The sequence below is a fragment of the Nematolebias whitei genome, chromosome 16 (genome assembly GCF_014905685.2).
Source record: "Nematolebias whitei isolate Nwh7 chromosome 16, NemWhi1, whole genome shotgun sequence".
In the NCBI taxonomy this organism is placed as follows: Eukaryota; Metazoa; Chordata; class Actinopteri; order Cyprinodontiformes; family Rivulidae; genus Nematolebias; species Nematolebias whitei.
In genome coordinates this window covers 28,900,606-28,913,293 of record NC_056513.1, presented here as the reverse complement: position 1 = coordinate 28,913,293, position 12,688 = coordinate 28,900,606, and the positions used below count along the sequence as shown (strand labels likewise).

Genomic DNA, 12,688 nt, shown 5'->3' with positions numbered 1-12,688 from the left:
TTTTTTGTTGTTATATACCTGGATGACTGAGAAAACAAACTTTGTGTAACGTGAGACGTTAATTATCTTTGACTCACCAAACGACAGTGGGTCATTTATTAACAGAATCAAAGTTTAACACATCACACATTTACATTAATTGGCAAAATATGGAAAATAACAACATGGCTAATTTTAGCAAGCTGTACAATTTTGATTGACCACACGGCGGTGGTCAGAAACTTTACACAGACATTTCTAAAATATCTGGATTAATTTCTACTTGATAGAAGAATTTTAAAGATGGAAAGATGAAGTTTAGAGGGAGAGAGATGGTGTGTGTGTGAGTGAAAAGTGTTGGACAGAACGACACCCTCCATTCGACCCAGCTTTCCTCGGTACGCTCGGTAGTCAACTCGACTCATTACCTCTCTGACGATGAATCAGTGAAAGCGGAGCTCCGGTTACGCTACCGGTCCAGCGTCTCCGTAGGATGGCAGAGAACCGTCCGGAGTGGTGACGCGACTTTGTCAACAACAGTTCAGCTCACGGTGGACTCACATGAGTGGAGTCCTTCAAAAGTTCCACTCAGAGGTGGAAGATGTTATAATCCCATAAGACTCGGAAGAGCTCTGTGGTCATGTCAGGATTTTCCTGTTTCCCAGCACGAGTTGCAGCGACTGAAGCCGGAGCCTGAAGCGACTGGTTCTCCTCGACACTCGACCCGACTCCAACTGGACTCGACTCCAAACTCGACTCTCGACCCGACTGGAAACTCCACACGACTCTCGACACTGGTTTGAACTAGGAAGTACCGACATTTTAAAGAGCTCTATTTCCGGTTCATTTGGGAGTTTCTGATTGGTCAATATCGACCAGACAGGGGTGTGTTTTGTGACGTAAGAGGTCACTAAGAGTCAGAAAAACAGCAAGGATGTTATGGAACGGATTGAAAATGTTTTTAGAGACAGGGAGAGAAATGTTTGGGCGAGTTGGCGGAAAACAGGTGCCAACAGGTGCCAGCTTCTCTATTTACGTCTGAGAGGATGTAAAAACAAGACAGCTCGTTCCAACACTTGTCTGCGTTTGAGTCCAACCTTGGACCAACTTACCCTGCTCATTCAAAGACAGAAAATCAGAAAATGCATAATTACTCTGTAAAAGACCTTAACATGAATTCTAACTTTGCATGAGGATTAAAAATCATTATTACTGTTTCACAGTTAATAAAAATGATTAGTTCACTGCAGCATCTAAAATGGTTTGAACTAAAAACACTTTGATTATCAAACATTTGTAAAATAGTAATGATAATAAAAAAGAGAGTGTTCTTTCACTTGAATTTTCAAGAAAGAAAGTCTCAGGATGGGTCAACCTGTATTTCTGGATTCAAATCAATGAAATGACAGCTTCTGTCCCATATGGTCCTTAAGGTCAAAGTTTTTGACATCAGGCCTAGTTCACTACATATGTAACTGGGACCGTGTGTGCATAATTTCATGTGGTGGAACGACAATAAAGAAACTCTGACTCTAACTTGAGAGGCATGTAGCTAATGACAAGCAGGATGGAGAATTGAAAATAATTTATTATTGTTGATTTATTTTACAGATCAGTTACATTAAACTTACCGTGCTCTGTTCAGCAAAATATGCTACACAGTATTGCTCGCTGCTTCGGCTGTGCTAAAAGTAAAAGTTAAAGTGCATGGCCATGACTTGGCCATATGCACCCTCTGCAGGATACATTGTACAGCTATACCTTGTGCAAATAAGGACACGGTTGGTTCTCAGCATTTTAGTGATGAAATTAGAAGTGTTTGTATCAGCACATATTGGGACAATAATAACAACTACTGATATGTCCCCAAATGCCTATATCGGCCTAAAATATCAGCCCTACTGATATATCAATTGGGCTCTACAATCAAGCACATTTGCTCAAATCTCATGTTGACCAAGAAAAAAAAAAGTGTTGCAGAGCATCAAACTACAACAGTGTTTCCCTTAGATAACTTGCCAGTCAATGGTGTGGGTTGGTGGGGGGAACAGAAACTCATCTGAGCTGCGCTATTAGTAATGACAGTTTTTGAGCGGGGGTGGGGGGGTGTCAGTGTGAGGGAAGAGGCAGCGCTCATGTTGCCCTTAGGTTTTTAACTAGCGTGCCTGTACTTCACGCAGCTAGCTTAGCGCTATGTCATTGCTGTCAGAGGGTGCTCGCGGTTCAGTAGGCGGTGCGCTCAGTTCTCCTGACGGGGTGCGGTGCTGCACTTGTATAATGGTAGGGGAAACACTGGACAATATAATGTAGTATTTTACAATTTTGCTCCAATAATAAAGAAGTAATAATTTATATGCATGCCCAGCTGTACTAAAGACATAATTTGATCCCTAGTACAGAGAAGTTAAATAATCTGGTCTTTTTCTTCCAAAAGTATAGTAGATCAGGCATTCATTTCTGTCCAGTTAATACATCTGGAAGAATTTTTTTGTTGCAACTGGGGAGTGGTGGCGCAGAGGTTAGAGAAGGTGAGCCTGTGATCGGAAGGTCGCCAATTCGATTCCCCAGACCGACAACATCAAAATGTGGGTGGGAAAGGTGACGCACCCACACCTGCCTCCACCCTCATTTGCCCCACTATGGGCCCTTCAGCAAGGCCTTTAACACCCACCATCTGCTCCCCTGGGCCCCCTGTTTGGAGCAGGCAACTCTCTGCTCCACACAGAGGGCTGTGGGAGCTCGGTGGTCTGTGGTTGCGTCAGGAAGGACATCCAGTGTAAAAACAATTGCCAAGTCTTCATGCAAGTTAGTTTGCTGTGGTGACTCCTGAGAAAAGGAGCAGCCAAAAGAAGAAAAAAAAACCCAATAATTTTGTTGCAGCTGTTTCTGGTTAGAATACCCATGGTAAACAAACACACAAACAGTAAACCAAAAAGTGCACTTCAGCTACTTTGACTCTAAATCTGTTAACATACCGGTAATTTGTGATTAAGAAAATTGTTTATTACTGTGATTTTTCTTTTTTGCTTTGATGTCATAACTGCCCCCACCTTTCCTCATTGTTTATAAAATGACTGTCTTCTGATTGCACTTCTTGCTGTAATCTTTAGATTAGCAAAGTTGCTATGAATGGCTAAATTAAATGTTGGATTTACATACAATAACAACTATGATAGCTTCAAATCACATTTATGGCAGAAGATTAAATGTAAAATTATATTAAATAATAAATAAATAAATAAAACCACACACAAACAAAACAGGGTAATGTTTGACCAAAACCTAAGTTCTGCTGTCCTACTTGGGCTGTTTTTGATGTAAAATCTATTTTCTACCACATCAGTTGTCACAGTTCTTGATGTGTTAAAGAAGTGGATGGTGTAAAATACTCTAGTTAAATTCTAATTATAAAATGATCGTACTTTAGATTGCAGCTTAAGACCATTTATAAGCAAAGGTCAGGAAGAAGTTCAATTTGATACACACTATAATTTTTTTATGTATACTTACAGTGAACTGATTGATGAAAGGAGCAATATTAAAACCCAGAGTTGGCTCCCGACCCTGGACAGCACTTTCTAGCAGCAGTGTGTCGGACTCCACCAGCATTCCGTAAACAACAATCTTCTCTGGGAAAATGTGCCCTTCTTCTTCCAGTAGACATCTGACGAAAATCAGAACAGAAGAAAAGGAAATCCAAGACATCTAAAAGCACAACACTAAAACAATGCAATATTTTTAGAAACATTGCAAAATGCTTAACATTTCCTCATCCAAAAAATAAATTCCACAAGACATGGTCACAAATGTAGCTAATCAATGTTAATTGTAGTTGCTCTAGGTACTGGATGTTTCCACTGACCTGCTGCAACACGCATCTTAGCATTTTGCTAAAACCCATATATAAATCCTGTCAATTTTGCACTTATGCAATATCAATTAGAGAAATTGCATTTCCTGCAAAAGTGCAGGGTGAATAGTAATTGCTGAATAATTTTGCTGAAAGCTATTTAAAAACCCAAAGTTTATTTAAAATACATATTACATATATATACAAATTTGAAAAGTAAACCTGTGCTATTTCCGCCTCCTTCTGCAATAACAGTTTTTTTGCTTTTCATCTTATTTTCAGCCATTTTTTATTTGCCAATTTCAGTTTTTTTCTGCTTTCATAATTTTTTTGGGATAATTTCTAGAGGTGCACCAATAAATCAGCCTCGATTTTCTTAATTTTGGGAAACCGGAAATCGGACTATACTTAAATGAGAAAACGATATTACTGATTTTTTTGTTTTGTTTTAACAACAATTGTCCAAATTTCTTTATATTTCAAAGCACTACCTCATGGCCAGTTAAAAGAAGTTTGTATTGTTTCTAAGATATTGTTCAAGGGTATGTTTTTCAACAAAATAATACTGGAAAATTGAAGGTGCATTGTGACCTCATAACACCTGACAGTGTCGCTTATAAAACTAAAACGGTATCGGTCAAAATCTGAACTGGCAGGTCAGATTTTTTAGAAACCGGGGATCAGCCAGAAAACTGCAATCGGTGCACCCCTAATCATTTCAGCTTCTTTTTGCTTATGTAGCAAACGTAGCTCTTGGTAGCATTTTCTTACATTTGCTTGCATTACTCTACTTCTGACTCTAATCTAGCTTAATCCTGCTTTTTTGCTCGTGTTTTGCTACTTTAGCTTTAAGCTAGGTTTTTTCCCAGTATTTTGATATTGTTTTCCTTCTTTTGGCTCTTAGCTAACACATTTCTAATTTTTCACAGACGGTTCATGTTGTTTTAGCAAGTTTTGTCCTGTTTTTGCTATCATTTAGTTACTTTTGGCTCTAAGCTAGCATTTTTCAGCTTTTTGATCTTTCTGCTTATAAAATAGCAATTTCTGGCTGTTTTACTAGCATTTTGTTAATTCTAGCATTAAGTTAGCTCTTTCATACTTTTTTCTAAAGTTTTGCTAGTTTTGGCTCTGAGCTAGCATTTTCTGTGTTTTCCTTTTGATGCTTAGTTAGCTTTTCAGCAATTTGTTAGTGTTTTGCTACTTCTGGTTGTTAGTGTAGCATTTTCCTGCTTTTTGATAGCATTTTGATACTTCTGACTCTAAACTAGTATTTTCTTCATTTTAATAACATTTAGCTACTTCTGGCTTTTAGCTAGCAATTTCCTGTTTTTTTCTAACATTTCGCTTATTCTGGCACTAAGCTAGCATTTTAGTGGGTTTTGTTAGTGTTTCGTCACTTATGGCACTAAGCTAGCTTTTTGGTGTATTTGCTAGAATTTTGCTAATTCAGACATTAAGCCAGATTTTTGGTGTTTTTTATTTCCTTGTGTTTTGTTACTTCTGACACTAAACTAGCCATTTTTTTTTGCTAGCATTATGCTACTTCTAGTACAAAGATGGGTTTTTGGTGGTTTTGCTAATGTTTCGCTACTTCTGGCACTAAGCTAGCTTTTTGGAGTTTTTTTTGGTAGCATTTCACTATTTCTGGCTCTTCATTAGCATTTTGCTACTTCTGAATAAACTAAATTATTTCTGAATTTTGATAACTTTTTGCTACTTTAGCCTTTATCTATGCTCCTTTCAGCTTCTTTTTTGCTATTTAATGTTGATTCTGATTATTTTTTATTTTAGCTAAATTAATATTTTTTATAGCATTTTTTTAAGTTATTTTTCTGCATTTTGTGCATCTTGGAGCATCTTGCTCCTAGATGCGCTTTGCATGTTTCCAATTTTAAGCTACAGATGTATATCAAATAAACTTCAGCTTTTTAAGCAATTTTCAGCTAGTTCTTCTGCAATAAGCATCCACACTGCATTTTCGCAGGAAATGGAATTTCTCCAGTTATAATATTATGGTTGACCAATATATGACACCAGAGATGATGTGTGGAAATGATATACCGGTACCTATTTTAGGAGTACTTCAATGAACAAACTATTAAATACAACAAAACAATAAATAAAGAACAATAAATTGCCTTAATTTGAAGTGACTTAGGAGTGTATCATTTGCATGCAAGTTGCATGCAAATGATACTCCTATTTTTTTTTTTTTAATGAGGTAAAAGAGAGGAGAAAAACAAGTGCTGTCTTTACCTGGCCAGTGAAGCTTTCTCCATTAGCTTTTGCCGAATGAGGCCACATGTTTCCACACAATCCAAAATGATGGCGCTCCACAGCTTTTCCTGGGAAGGCCTCTGTAGGACACTCTGCTCATCCTCTGTGTGGTTAAGCCAGAACTTTATGTGCTGCTCTGAGATACCGTTGGACTGAGCAAGTCTCCTCAGTACTTCTTGTTGCTTGTTCTTTTTCACAGAGCTGTAGGCTTTCACATCCCCCTGGTGAGCGGCAATGAGGGAAAGCAGAGAGAAGCCCTCTGACACATCCAAGATATGGAAGAGACTGCTGTCCGGTGCAAACATGGCACATTCCTTCTCCTGGTTTTGTTTTTTAACTGTTAACCTTGAGATGAGTTTGGATAATGCACTGCAAAAACTTTGATGGTAATCCTGGTTGTTCAGGAGTGCCATCTCTGAACACTCCAGGATACAAACATTTTCAGGACGATTGTGATTTGTTTGGAGAGACGCTAATGCATCACACAGTTCTGCTTCTGGGCTTGGGTTTGGAATGGGCTTCCCAGGATGCTGCAACTCCACATGCTTGTCAAGATGGATTTTATAACTGTCTCTCAGCACAGCAACACTGTTAAGTCTTAGGTAGGCATCTTGACAGGAAACTTCAACAATTAATTTGTCTTGTGGCTTTAGCACAAAACCTAAGAAAGGAACAAGAAAAGACTTTGACAAACTGAAAATGTGTTACATTTATCTGGTAGAAGTGCAAACCTGTCAAACTTGTAATTTGATGGGTTTGTTATTTTATCCATAGACCCATTGTTTTAAACCATTATGTGATCCTGCATGACCATGCAGTCAATATGCACTCCTCACTTATGCAGTCATAAGTCCGTTTAGAATTTTGGTTAGTTTCACTGATTGTGCACGAGATAAAACAGAGAAAATAGTATAAACATGCATATTTATTGCCTATAAGAATTCTGTGGACATTAGAGAGTGTTGCAGACTATCATGGGCCACACTTCACAGCAGTTAGGAAATGGATGTTAGTTATTACTGAGAAAGGCAGCATCTAATTTGAGGCTGCCATTACCAATTAGAAGAGCAGTGACATGCTGTTGAGGCTGGTCTGCGAAATATTGCACTGCAGTGTCTACAGGAACATGTCATCAAATGTCAGTGACTATTAAACACACACCAGCCTGTGATGACAGCAAAGAAAATAATAGCCCTCAAAGTTTTTTGGCAGTTGTAGTCATGCACATTCATCTTACTTTAGCGTAATAGCTTTGTTGCAACACAATAAAATTGTAAAACACATGCTATATTATTACAAAGATTTGAGCATGGGTCATTGAAAAGTGCTTCTCCAGTTATGCTAATGCATTAAAGGTTTTACACTGATTTTATTTTTACATTTTCAGAAAGCCAATGTTTGTGGCTTTCTATTAAAAGTTATTAACTATGCACATTTCCTGAGCCAAAATAAGGTAAACAGACCAGGTTAATAGTTTGTTTACGTGAACGAAGAAGTAAACTTCACAACATAAAATTTGTTTAAATGGCTATCTAGTTTTCAGGTTTGACTCGTTTTAGACAGTAAACCTTTTCTCGTTTGTAACCCTATTCTGAACACCGATTAGGCTGTTTTTTAATCACATATTCATAGTGATTCTTCAGAGAAAAAGTACTACCGTATATTCCGCCGTACACGTCGTTTCGCCCTATAAGTCGCACCAGTCCATATTTGTCTAATAAAGTGGAAAAACCCATAAATATGTTGCTTCGTTGTATACGTCGCATCTATTATGCGTCACCGCTGACAACACAGAATTGTGGACCGGTGCTGTGCCAAAGATCGATTGGCTGCCAAATGGCGTCCACGGGAGCGTGCACGGGAGGACTTTAACAAGAATTTAAAAGATTAACACTTAAAAACAATTATTTGTTTGCACAAAATTATAGTCAATGTGTGTCTCAGTCTAACATTTGCTGAATAAATGCACTTTGACGGTCAAATCAGCTGCATTTCAAAAGCCGATACGTAGAAGTAAACGCGTGCACGCGACGAGTCGCTGTGCAAATTTAACAAGATAAACGCCTAAAAACAATTATTTGTTTGCTCAAAATTATAGTAAAGGTGTGTCTCAGTCTAACGTTTGCTTAATAAAAGGACTTTAACGGTCAAATCTGCTGAATTTCACAAATAGTTGTGCTGCCTCAGTGCTCTGGGAGCATGCAGAGGGAGAGAACAAGGAGGAGGAACGCAGCTCATTTCTTCGAAATTTAACAAGAAAAGCATCTAAACAATTATTTGTTTGCTCGAAATTATAGCAAAGCTGTGTCTCAGTCTAACATTTGCTTAATAAATACACTTTAATGGTCAAATTAGCTGCATTTCGCCAGGGTGGTGCAGTTGGTTTGACGGTTGGTCTAAGCAGCAAGCAGAACGAAGGTGGTAGGCTATGGCAAGCCGATTGTATCATTAATAGCTGGTGAAGATTCTCAGTCATCCAGGACATAGTAAATTCAAAAAAAGTTCAAGAAAAAAACAATAAAGTATAAAGTATAATAAATAAACTCCAGTTGTTTTTGTCTTGCACTTTTTTGTATTTGTTATTATAGCCACGTTTAACTATTACATGACGCAACAGCATGCCTTACATCTACTACTACTCCGCTGCCATTAAGTGGCTGAAAGTGGTCCTACTCAATTTTGTTTTTCAATCAGAATGAATGAAAACGGTCATATCTTAGCCAAAAATTGGTTTATAAATTTGGGAAAAATCCATAAATATGTCGCTTCGGCCTATAAGTTGCAGGGCATGTAAATTATGCAAAAATCTGTGACTTATATGGGGCAGAAAATACGGTAGTTGTTGCCTCCTATGAAATGGAGACAATGGCTACATGTGAGAACTCTCCAACCTCACAATTAAAATAATAAATAACTAAATGTAAAAAGTAACCCCCTTTAGCCAATAAAAAAACACACAGGGTGTAGAAATGAAAAGCATGTTTCAATCATGCACATTAGCATCTTACATGTTGTACTGTGGATGGGGTAGATGGCTTGCTCCCAGCAGGTGTCTTCCTGGGGACCGGTGGACAGACTGTTCTCCTTGTCCAGGTGGAGTTGGAACCACACAGCCAGAGCATGCAGCTGTCCTTCTTGAGTGACAGGCAGACACATCTCCTGGACTTCTCTTGAGCTCAGGCCTTCCAGTTCCTGCATATTTCAAACACACAGTAGTTATAGAAGGCACCAAAAAAAGCTTTAACAGAGACACTAACATCATTCCAAAATAAAATAATGTTTGAGTGTAATGTTCATGTCTCCTGAGAATACGTTTCATTTCAGGGATATTAACAATCTTGAAGTAGCTATCATATATCAAACACCAAATTTAATTAATTAATTAATCGCTCAAACGTTGGGATTAACAAAATGACTATAACGGTTTCAATCATACAGTGCCTTGCAAAAGTATTCAGCCCCCTTGAACTTTTCAAACTTTTGCCACATTTCAGGCTTCAAACATAAAGATAGAAAATTTTAATTTTTTGTGAAGAATCAACAACAAGTGGGACACAATCGTGAAGTGGAATGAAATTTATTGGATGTGTCAAACTTTTTTAACAAATAAAAAACTGAAAAGTGGGACGTGCAATATTATTCGTCCCCCTTGCGTTAATACTTTGTAGCGCCGCCTTTTGCTGCAGTTCCAGCTGCAAGTCTCTTGGGGTTTGTCTCTATCAGTTATGCACATGGAGAGACTGAAATTCTTGCCCATTCTTTTTGCAAAACAGCTCGAGCTCAGTGAGGTTGGATGGAGAGCGTTTGTGAACAGCAGTCTTCAGCTCTTTCCACAGATTCTCGATTGGATTCAGGTCTGGACTTTGACTTGGCCATTCCAACACCTGGATACGTTTATTTGTGAACCATTCCATTGTAGATTTGGCTTTATGTTTTGGATCATTGTCTTGTTGGAAGATAAATCTCCGTCCCAGTCTCAGGTCTCTTGCAGACTCAAACAGGTTATCTTCCAGAATGGTCCTGTATTTGGCCCCATCCATCTTCCCATCAATTCTGACCATCTTCCCTGTCCCTGCTGACGAAAAGCAGGCCCAAACCATGATGCTGCCACCACCATGTTTGACAGTGGGGATGGTGTGTTCAGGGTGATGAGCTGTGTTGCTTTTATTCCAAACATATTATTTTGCATTGCGATCAAACAGTTTGATTTTGGTTTCATGTGACCAGAGCACCTTCTTCCACATGTTTGGTGTGTCTCCCAGGTCCTTGTGGCAAACTTTAAACAACACTTTTTATGGATATCTTTGAGAAATGGCTTTCTTCTTGCCACTCTTCCATAAAGGCCAGATTTGTGCAGTGTATGACCGATTGTTGTCCTATGGACAGACTCTCCCACCTCAGCTGTAGATCTCTGCAGTTCATCCAGAGTGATCATGGGCCTCTTGGCTGCATCTCTGATCAGTCTTCTCCTTGTTCGAGATGAAAGTTTAGAGGGACGGCCGGGTCTTGGTAGATTTGCAGTGGTCTGATACTCCTTCCATTTCAACATGATTGCTTGCACAGTGCTCCTTGGGATGTTTAAAGCTTGGGAAATCTTTTTGTATCCAAATCCGGCTTTAAACTTCTCCACAACAGTATATCGGACCTGCCTGGTGTGTTCCTTGGTCTTCATGATGCTCGCTGCGCTTTGAACAGAACCCTGAGACTATCACAGAGCAGGTGCATTTATACGGAGACTTGATTACACACAGGTGGATTCTATTAATCAACATCAGTCATTTGGGACAACATTGGATCATTCATAGATCCTCACTGAACTTCTGGAGTGAGTTTGCTGCACTGAAAGTAAAGGGGCCGAATAATATTGCACGCCCCACTTTTCAGTTTTTTATTTGTTAAAAAAGTTTGACACATCCAATAAATTTCATTCCACTTTTCGATTGTGTCCCACTTGTTGTTGATTCTTCACAAAAAATTAAAATTTTATATCTTTATGTTTGAAGCCTGAAATGTGGCAAAAGGTTGAAAAGTTCAAGGGGGCTGAATACTTTCGCAAGTGTGACAGAGTCCAGTTTGTTCATGTTAATAATGAATTTTCTTCAGACACCAGAGTTAATCACGGAGTTCTTCAGGGCTCAGTGTTTGGACAAATACTCATTGCATTATATATGCTTCCATTAGGATAAAAATTATGCTGACAAAAATCAATTTATTTTTTTTTCTTCTTTTAGTTACTCCCTTCCTCAGGAGTTGCCACAGTAAATCAACTCTGCACAAATACTTGGGAATTGTTTTTATTCCAGATGCCCTTCTTGACACAACCATCACTCTTTTAGGGATGAAGATGTGTACGTCCTTGATAGAGAGGAATGTTGGTTTGAGAGAGGAGTAAAGGGCCCGGCATACTCCACCTGAAGCTGAGCAGTCAACGTATGGTTACGTGACAGTCGGAGGTTCGTTTCTACACACATCTTTCATAGTCCATGAGACACAGGCGCAGAACTCCTGGAAAACATTCAACACTCTAGGGCGGACGTCTCCTCCTCTCCCTCTCTGCTTTGCTTTTGCTCTGTCCTGTCTGTGAAACTGCTTTAGAGTCTCTCTTCTACAAATCTTCCGAATCGTAACTATGGACTTGGATTTGGTCAGTTGGTCCCTCAACACAATTGATAACATTTATTCGAAGAGAAGACAGGCTTTAGGCGAGCCGATTTGCCCTGTTGGCATGCACACAGCTGGATATCTCATCGACTTTGAAGACTTGATGACGTGTCTATATCTGCTGTCATTTTTAAGGATGCATTTATAATTGGATTTATGATAACTGGTTCCTGATTTTTTGGATTCGGCTGGTTGCTGGTCTATCAACAAACAAGGAAGTCGTCTGCAGCAAATCTGGACCTGGTCAGGCTGCCTGCCTTATATGATGGCTTGGTTTGTGCCTCGAGCACCCAGACTCTTGGCAGAATGGATCAGATCTCGGGGATTATCCTCAGGCACATTCCAATGGTATGGTCATTTAATTTGGATGTTTCAAATCCGAGTGGACTGACACAGACTCAAGGTAGATGTCATTAAAGTTCTGCCTGTCCCCAAAACAATCGTGTTTATCTGAATTCGGCTTCCTGACTGGCCTTGACATTCCATCTTATCTCAACCTGCCTGGAAAGTTTTGTAAACCTGATGCTCTAACCCCTCCCTGCTCTCCTACTTAGGAATTTCCATGGACTTTTCAGAGGAGACCAGCTGAATAAACATTATGTCATCATTTCAGGACTCTGGATTCGTCTCTGGTCGTCCTCGACACCTCCCGAGTGTGCACGGCTCTCTCCAGAGAGGACTTCATGTACTGAGTGATTTTATCTGAACTCTGCAGTGCCTCTGTGTGTCGTCTCTGGCTGTTCACTGCACTTGCGTCCACACACCCCCATCCCCCCGCATAATGTCAGCGTCATTATGTGCCAGTGTGCAAGATTTTTTTCACTATCACATTTTTTACCTTCAAACAGAGGTCAAAAGCGTGTTTGGAATTTTTTTTTGTCTCCAAACCCTATGTATCATTTTTCACCACTTTTTATTGTC

General features: G+C 39.2%; 1 protein-coding gene across 2 annotated transcripts in view; it reads right to left on the bottom strand.

The window, feature by feature from the left end:
- prmt9 (protein arginine methyltransferase 9) overlaps positions 1 to 12,688 on the bottom strand; it is a 32,621-nt gene that overhangs the window by 9,231 nt on the left and 10,702 nt on the right. Inside the window, exons 8-10 of one of the 2 annotated variants that reach the window (XM_037690525.1) lie at positions 9,115 to 9,298; positions 6,086 to 6,767; positions 3,490 to 3,643 (exon numbers count right to left, since the gene is read on the bottom strand). In XM_037690525.1, the coding sequence (XP_037546453.1) occupies positions 3,490 to 3,643; positions 6,086 to 6,767; positions 9,115 to 9,298 (1,020 nt within the window). The remainder of the gene's footprint in view (positions 1 to 3,489; positions 3,644 to 6,085; positions 6,768 to 9,114; positions 9,299 to 12,688) is intronic. The other variant, XM_037690526.1, reaches the window with a different exon arrangement.